General features: G+C 37.4%; 1 protein-coding gene across 4 annotated transcripts in view; it reads right to left on the bottom strand.

The window, feature by feature from the left end:
* Positions 1-8,149: 8,149 nt before the first annotated feature.
* Positions 8,150-9,111, bottom strand: part of NGLY1 (N-glycanase 1) — a 63,386-nt gene continuing 62,424 nt past the window's right edge. For 3 of the 4 annotated variants that reach the window (XM_017506214.1, XM_017506215.1, XM_017506216.2), the window contains one exon: positions 8,150-8,852. In XM_017506214.1, coding sequence (XP_017361703.1) covers positions 8,677-8,852 — 176 coding nt within the window. In that variant the 3' untranslated portion in view covers positions 8,150-8,676. The remainder of the gene's footprint in view (positions 8,853-9,111) is intronic. The other variant, XM_017506217.1, reaches the window with a different exon arrangement.

Genomic DNA, 9,111 nt, shown 5'->3' with positions numbered 1-9,111 from the left:
AATAAAATAAAAAGGAATAAGGTTGATATGGTTAAGCTTTATGTCCCCACCCAAATCTTATCTTGACCGGTGATCCTCAGATGTTGAGGTAGAGACTTGGTGGGAGGTGACTGGATCATGGATGCAGCTTCCCCATGCTGTTCTTGTCATTGTGTGGGAGTTCTCACGAGATCTGATGGTTTTATAAATGGCAGTTTCTCTTGGGCTTTTCTTGGTGAGATGGAGTCTCACTACGTCACCCAGGCTGGAGTGCCAAGGTGCCATTTCAGCTCACTGTAACCTCTGCCACCCAGGTTCAAGAGATTCTCCTGCCTCAGTCTCCCAAGTAGCTGGGACTACAGGTGTGCGCCACCATGCCTGGCTAATTTTTGTATTTTTAGTAGTGCTAGTATTTCACAAAGTTGGCCAGGCTGGTCTCGAACTGCTGGTCTCAGGTGATCCACCCACCTAGGCCTCACAAAGTGCTGGGATTACAGGCGTGAGCCACTGTGCTTGGCCTCCCTTGGGCTTTTTATGCTGCCTCTCAACTGCTGCCATGTAAGATATGCCTGCTGCCCTTTTCGCCATGATTGTGTTTCCTGAGGTGTCCCCAGCCATGTAGAACTGTGGTCAATTAAACCTCTTTTCCTTATAAATCACCCAGTCTCAGGTAGTATCTTTATAGTAGTGTGATCATGGACTAATACAAGGGTCTATAGGAGACTTCATCTTTATACGTGTTTTGTTTTTCATTAGAAGATGAAGCAAATAAAACAATGCTAATATATATTACTTGAGTGGAGAGTGCACTGATTTATATTATTCTTTATATTTCCCTGTATTTTAGTTTTTAAAACTAAATAATAGCAGGAAGTAACTGGGGGAAAAAACAAAGATACTAATGACAATTATTATTATTATTATTATTATTATTATTTTATACAGAGTCTTGCTCTGTCGCCAGGTGCCAGGCTGGAGTGCAGTGGTGCAACCTCGGCTCACTTCAACCTCCGCCTCCTGGGTTCAAGCAATTCTCATGCCTCAGCCTCCTGAGTAGCTGGGACTACAGGTGCACGCAACCACGCCCAGCCAAGTTTTGTATTTTTTTAGTGGAGACGGGGTTTCACCATGTTGGCCAGGATGGTCTTGATCTCTTGACCTCGTGATCCACCCGCCTCAGCCTCCCAAAGTGCTGGGATTACAGGAGTGAGCCACCACGCCTTGCCGACAATTCTTTTAAATTAAGAGAGTGCTATGGTGGAGCTAGCTAGCTCTGCAGAGCTAGTTTTACAAAATGCAGCGGTGATATTTACAAAGCATTCTGAGAATTATTCCTTGCAAAAATCCAAAGATAGCTACAAGGACTGAGCATATTTGCTTCACAGAAAATTGAAAGTTGAGAAAAGGTACAAGTTATAGAAATTAAGACATACAAATTGGTGAATCTCGGTCCTACATTTTGTTTGATAACAGTAATGAGTCCTACAATTTTATGTAGCTTATTGATGGAAGTCTTTCTATCAATTCAAAGACAACAGCTTCCCCAAAAGCTAATCAACATGTCAAATCATCTTAAGAATTTGTAATATAAAACAATTAAGCCAGGCGCGGTGGCTCAAGCCTGTAATCCCAGCACTTTGGGAGGCCGAGGCAGGTGGATCACGGGGTCAAGAGATCGAGACCATCCTGGTCAACATGGTGAAACCCCGTCTCTACTAAAAGTACAAAACATTAGCTGGGCATGATGGTGCGTGCCTGTAATCCCAGCTACTCAGGAGGTTGAGGCAGGAGAATTGCCTGAACCCAGGAGGCGGAGGTTGCGGTGAGCCGAGATCACGCCATTGCACTCCAGCCTGGGTAACAAGAGCGAAACTCCATCTCAAAAAAAAAAACAAAAAAAAAAAACTGAAGTCAAAATGTGAATTCTGGCACACACTGCATCCTGCGCTACACAAGGATTCAAAGACCTAAGAGCAAACAGTGGGGGATAAAGAAAAACACAACGACAAACATAACATAGAAAAAGCTGAGCCAGGCGGTCCAAGAGATGAGAATGTCAGTCTCTTTGGTCCCTACCTGTCTCAGAGTACTTTATTTTGTATGTTCACAAAGCACATGGCAGAGGGAGGGTGCAGTTACTTAGAACAGCCTGTGAATATTATTCTCATACTCCAGTTAATGTACTTTAGCTAACAGCTATCTTGCAGCAAGGTCAGTGAAAGCTGGTTGTCTCTCTAGGCCTGTCTCTGTTCTACCCCAAAACATACACATCCTTCTATTATGGTTTCACTTCTCTGGAGTTCACCCAAAGTTCACAGCAGACTTGCTGCTGATCCCCCCAGAGTGGGGGTGGGCTACTCTGGCTCTCTACAGTGAATTATCATATATTGAAAGAAATATTACACAGCTGTACAAAGAATGAGGAAGCTCTTAAAATACTGATGTAGCATGATTTTCATGAAATACTAAGTTAAAAAAGGCAAGGTGCAAAACAGCTTCTGAGTACAGATTAGTGCCTACAGTGATGGAAAGGGGGAGAAATGCTTTTTGCTTTTATTTTCAAAATGGGAAAGATGAAAGAATAAATCCAAGCTAATGAATGTGGTTACACATGAGGGTGGGGTGGGTGGAAGAAGGAAGCACAGAAGGAAGAACACAGAGATGGAAGCAAAACTTCTGCACTCACTCTGATACATAGTTTTCACTTCGGAATCGTGTGTATGCTTTACGTAAGAAAGAAGTAATAAAGAAAATCACCGAAACAAATGAAGCTAAGTATTGAGCAGGGAGTGATGGGTCTGAGAGTCAGATGCCCAGGAACCCCACGGTGAAGCTCATGATTGGCATGCCATCATGATTGGCATTGCCATCCCACCACTTATACTCCAGCAGTCAGCCCTCCCACCCAAGGGAGGGGTCTGGCAAAAAAAAAAACAAAAAACAAAAAAAAAACTAATGAGTGAGAAAACTCAGGCCAGTTACCTGTTAATATCAGTTTAGTCCTTAATTATAAATATAGTGGATCAAACATTTAAGGAAAACATAAGAGAACAAAGGTGAACAATGTGATACAATTCAAGAGAAAATAGAGACATTTCAGTAACAAAAGAGACTTCTGGAATAGTTCTAATTAGTAATCTCAAGAGATGGAGAAGATAATTACTCATCAATTGCAAGCTGATGTGAAAAGAGCAATCATAAAGAGTTGGATATTAAACATGATTATCAAAACAAAGAACCCATCCAATAGAAAAAGGTATGAGTGTGTTTACATATAAATTCAATTTTATATATTGTAAATATATTAACATATAATTTTATATATACTACATAAATACATACAGAAAATTTATATACAAAACAAAAATGGCCAATGAACATTTAAAAATAGTTTAACCTCAAAAGTAAACAGGGAAATATAGACATGAAAATACATAGGAAACCTTTGGAAGGACACATGCAAAATTTTTGGCAGTTAGCTTGGAAAATAATAAGGACCATGGGGAGAAGAGGCAGCACTTTCACTTTATAATATTTTGTTATATCATTATAAAACAATTTTGTTAATTCCAGAGCAAGTCTTTAGAAAACTAAGAGAGAAGAGAGCAAGGTCTCAACTTCTGAGTCTGTTTTTACTGTGGCTTAAGAAATAGGAAAGCTATGTTGAACACACTGGCATTAAAATACTGGCTCCCACTGAACTCCTCAGTTTCATCACCTATAAAATGGGGATAAGATATAGTGTCTACTGTACAATGCCATCATGATAAAATAAGACACTGAAAGTCACTAGCACTTATTAAAAACTCTAAAAGTGGTGACTATTGGTTTAGGTCTATTCTAAATCTCTTATCAAAAATAAAACAGTGTTTTAGTCAATATGGAGAATGTAACTGAATATATGCTAAAATAAATAAAACCAATCATGACCTGTATTGGTTTCCTCTTCTTCTTCTCCCAAAAGTATTTAAGGAAGGTAAGCTACCTGGATCTGCTATTAGTTTATGAAGGTGTATTTGCTGATACTACAAAATAAAAACACAACTTATTGTTGTAGAGGAAAAAAAAATCTTTAGAAAAGCTTAACTATAGTTAGAAAAATCAATTTAAATTGTGACACCTTCTCAACTTGAACATTTCTATTAAAATTTCTGTATTTCAATATTAATACCTTCTAATTTCAATTGTAATATCTTCTCAACTTGAACATTTCTATTGAAATATCTCTATTCACATAACACATACTAAAACAGCAACCCACTTGCCGGCCTGATTCTATAACCTTGCAACTTGATAGATGTAGCAATGAATCTTGCCTACACTGATTCACTGAATTTTTAGGACAGGTCATTTACCTTCTCTGGGCTTGAGTTTTCTTCATCGAAAATTAAGAAGTCTGGGTTAAATTATCTCTAACAACCCTTTCCATCTCAAAAGTGTTCTATAACAAAGTGTTCTCTGGCCCTCCTTTAATCAGAAGCACTCTTTTTCCTTGTAAATTGATCAAAACATCAGTTTTACTTCTTGTTCACCACGAGAATGTGGTTTTCAGCAAAGGACTTTCTTAAAAAATAAAACACTGCAATAACAAGCAGTGTCTGTGGAATTCATCATGACGAGATCTGACCTGAAACCAGGGTATAGATTCTTTTTAAATAATGTGCAATGGCAGTGGAAAGTTTATCAATCAGAAGACCCTTAATGAAATGTACCTTAATATTGGTGGCTCACTGAGGGTTCTGTACTTAATCTGCCATTCTTTGACTAAGTTACTTTTGCCTTATCAGTTTACTGTCATTAAACTTTTCACATTATTGAGAACTGTGTTGTCCCATACCTTCTGTATCATTTCCAAACTTTTTTATATGATAAAATATCTACTAACACATATTGGGTATGCTCAGGGTTAAAACTGATGAAATACATTTAAGAAAAGTGTTTTACATTTTGGTCTTTAATCTATCTTGAGTTAATTTTTGTACAAGGTACAAGGAAGGGGACCAGTTTTAATTTTGTGCATAGGGCTAGTGGGATTTCCTAGCACTATTTATTAAATAGGGAATCCTTTCCCCATTGCTTGTTTCTGTCAGGTTTGTCACAATGGTTATAGATGAGGTGTTCTTTCTGAGGTCTCTGTTCTGTTCCATTGGTCTTTACATCTGTTTTGGTACCAGTACCATGCTGTTTTGATTACTCTAAACTTGTATAGTTTGATGTCAGGTAGCTTGATGCCTCCAACTTTGTTAACCTTTTTCCTTAGGACTGCCATGGCTATACGAGCTCTTTTTTGGTTCTATATGAAATTTATTTTTTTCTAATTCTGTGAAGAATGTTAATGGTAGTTTGATTGGACTAGAATTGAATCTATAAATTAGTTTGGGCAGTACGGCCATTTTCATGATATTAATTCTTCCTATCCATAAGGAAGTTATGTTTTTCCATTTGTGTCCTCTCATTTCCTTGAGCAGTGATTTGTAGTTCTCCTTGAAGAAGTCCATTACATCCCTTGTTAGCTGTATTCCTAGGTATTTTATTATCTTTGTAGCAATTTTGAAAGGGAGTTCATTCATGATTTGGCTCTCTGTCTACTGTTGGTGTATAGGAATGCTTGTGATTTTTGCACATTGATTAAACCTAGGCAATACCATTCAGGACAGAGGCACAGAAAAAGACTTCATGATGAAAATGCCAAAATCAATTGCAATAAAAGCAAAAATTGACAAATAGGATCTAATTAAACTAAAGAGTTTCTGCAGAGCAAAAGAAACTAGCATCCGAGTAAACAGGCAACCTACAGAATGGGAGAACATTTTTGCAGTCTATTCATCTGACAAAGGTCTAATATCCAGAATCTACAAGGAACTCAAACATATTTACAAGAAGAAAACAAACGACCCCATCAAAAAGTGGGCGAATGATATGAATAGCCACTTATCAAAAGACATTTATGCGGCCAATAAACATGAAATAAAGCTCAACATCACTGACCATTCAAGAATTACAAATCAAAACCACAATACCATCTCATGCCAGTCAGAATGGCAATTATTAAAAAGTTAAGAAACAATAGATACTGGTGAGGCTGTGAAGAAACAGGAATGCTTTCACGCAGTTGGTGGGAATGTAAATTAATTCAACCATTGTGGAAGACAATGTGGTGATTTCTCAAGGATCTAGAACCAGAAATACCATTTGACCCAGCAATCTCATTACTGGGTATATCCCCAAAGGAATATAAATCACTCTAATATTAAGGCACATGCACACAATATGTTTATTGCAGCATTATTTATAGTAGCAAAGACATGGAACCAACCCAAACGCCTATCAATGACAGAGTGGATTAAAAAAATGTGGTACATATACACCCTGGAGTACTATGCAGCCACAGAAAGGAATGAGATCACATCCTTTGCAGGGACATGGATGAAGCCGGAAGCCATCATCCTTAGCAAACTAACACAGGAAAAAAAAAAAAAAAAAAAAAATGCCACATGTTCTCACTCATAAGTGGGAGTTAAATGAGAATACATAGACACAGGGAGGGGAACAACACACACCCGGGCCAGTCATGGGGTAGAGTACAAGGGGAGGGAGAGCGTTAGGACAAATAGCTAATTCATGCAGGGCTTAAAACCTAAATGACAGGTTGATAGGTGCAGCAAACCACCATGGCACACGTGTATCTATGTAACAAACCTATACGTTCTGCACTTGTATCCCGGAACTTAAAGTAAAATGAAAAATATGTATATATATTGAAAAGTATTTTAAAAAAAAGTGTGCACCTACATTTTCTTTTTGACGTTTAACTCTCTAATATTTGGACTCCAATCATTTTTTTCTGCTTAAAGCCACAGTAAAAGTTGGAATGCATCCATTCAGTTGAGTTCCCACATTCTATTACCATCTTGATAAAACTGCTTAAAAAGCTCTAGGTTTTCTCAGGCCGGTTAACAGGCTTAGCCCATATGATCAAGATACTCACTGTCCCAATAGCAGATACCACAAGACAGGTAAGTGTCAAGTCTCTCCAATCTTAAGTACTTGGCTACTATAGTCTAAAATAACTTAAGAGTCAGAGTTCCAAAAAACATTCTTATATTCAAGACATATTAATGATTTCAGATGCATACATTACTTCTTTTGAAATATAACCTTTTAGCAGTGATTCTAAACAGCGTTTTACCGCAATCACAAAGCAAATGGGGCATGCCTATAGTCTCAGCTGCTTGGAAGGCTGAGGTGAGAGGATGGTTTAAGCCCAGGAGTTCCCAGCAGCCTAGGCAACACCGCAAGATCTCATCTCTAAAAAGAAAAAAGAATAAAGCAAATATAAGACTTTTGTTTCAGCATCTTATTTTATAATACATGTCATGTTCTACTGAGGGGCACAAGGTGAGACTCTCTGAGGATGTCCTTTTCTTGTATAAAGAGTTAAGAACTCACTTTGCAGAATAACACAAAGAAATCTGGAGCCTTGGGTCTTTTTCACCACTGCTTCCTCCATAGTGCTATCACAATGCTTATACATAAATGCTTAATAAATGTTCACTAAACGAGAGGTTATAGAGAACATACACAAAAACGCTTGATACAGTATATAAATACTGTATAATATAGTTACATAGTTTCAAAGTCAAAAATATTTTATTCAATGAGGTAAAAATATAACTCAAAGGTGGCCGGGTGCAGTGGCTCACACCTGTAATCCCAGCGCTTTGGGAGCCCAAGGTGGGTGGATCACGAGGTCAGGAGATCAAGAGCATCCTGGCCAACATAGTGAAACTCTGTCTCTACTAGAAATACAAAAAAGTTAGCTGGGTGTGGTGGTGCACACCTATAGTCTCAGCTACTTGGGAAGCTGAGGCAGGAGAATTGCTTGAACCTGGGAGGTGGAGGCTGCAGTGAGCCGAGACCACACCACTGCACTCGAGCCTGGTGACAGAGCAAGACTCCATCTAAAAAATAAATAAATAAATAAATAAATAAATATTTTTCAAAGGTAAGGCATTTTCAAAATGTCCACGTATTATGAAATTTAAAATGTACCTTTTAATGTATGCTATTGATGTTAAATGTTTTCATAACTCATATCTATTCGAGTATTTTTCAATGTTTAGCAAAAAGTAAAAAGTTTTATTTAGCCAAAATAACCACTAAAAAGATGTAAGGCAAAATAATTCATTTTATTTCTTAAATGCCTACATATTTACAATCATATAAATTTTCATGCATTATATAATTTATGAGATACTATGCTTTCACATTAATTAAAAATTAAAAATATTAGAAGACTCTAATTCAACCACTTAGGAAGAAATTAATGGCTGATCAGGAAATGTCAAATTACTATTATGAGCCCAAGATTTTATCATAATCGTGAATAGCATTTAATCATGAATACTATCATTCAACTTTTAAAACCATACTTATAGTTTTTATATTAAAATCCCATACTGGGTCAACAAGACTTTACTCCAAATTATAGTCACATATGGAAGAAAGGTTTTTAATTCAGGATTTTATTATAGTCCACAGTATAAAGATAATTTTTCATGAGGGTTACATGATGGATAGCTAGCAAAAGAAATATACTAGCACAGGGTGGTAATTGCCAACTAAGCATGCACGGAACCAACAGACTACTTCAGTAACTTCTTGATTATTGCCAGCTTTTCTATAATGTTCAGGTTCTCAAAGGTCACTGAATTTTATAATTATCTCCAAACAATTTTCTTCATGGTCATTTAAGCTTTGTCTAAACAGCTGGGTGTGCTGCCAAGCGATATCACCATCTCCTCCGCTTAATTCTGCTTCCAAAATAACTTCAGTGGCACCAGAAAAATCAGCATAGGAGTGAAGATTTTTATCTGTTAGAGGGAAAAAAAAATTAACATTTTTCTTTTGGTAATTTAAAGAACACAGATAGTTTTGAAATGCATTTTATATAGGCTGATGTATAAGTTAAACCTTAAAAAAATATTTAAACCTTTTAAAAATATTTAAGGCCGGGCGCCGTGGCTCAAGCCTGTAATCCCAGCACTGTGGGAGGCCGAGGCGGGTGGATCACGAGGTCAAGAGATCGAGACCATCCTGGTCAACATGGTGAAACCCCGTCTCTACTAAAAA

The sequence above is a fragment of the Cebus imitator genome, unplaced genomic scaffold (genome assembly GCF_001604975.1).
Source record: "Cebus imitator isolate Cc_AM_T3 unplaced genomic scaffold, Cebus_imitator-1.0 Scaffold351, whole genome shotgun sequence".
NCBI classification, from domain to species: Eukaryota; Metazoa; Chordata; class Mammalia; order Primates; family Cebidae; genus Cebus; species Cebus imitator.
This window is presented reverse-complemented; position numbering and strand designations above follow the sequence as displayed.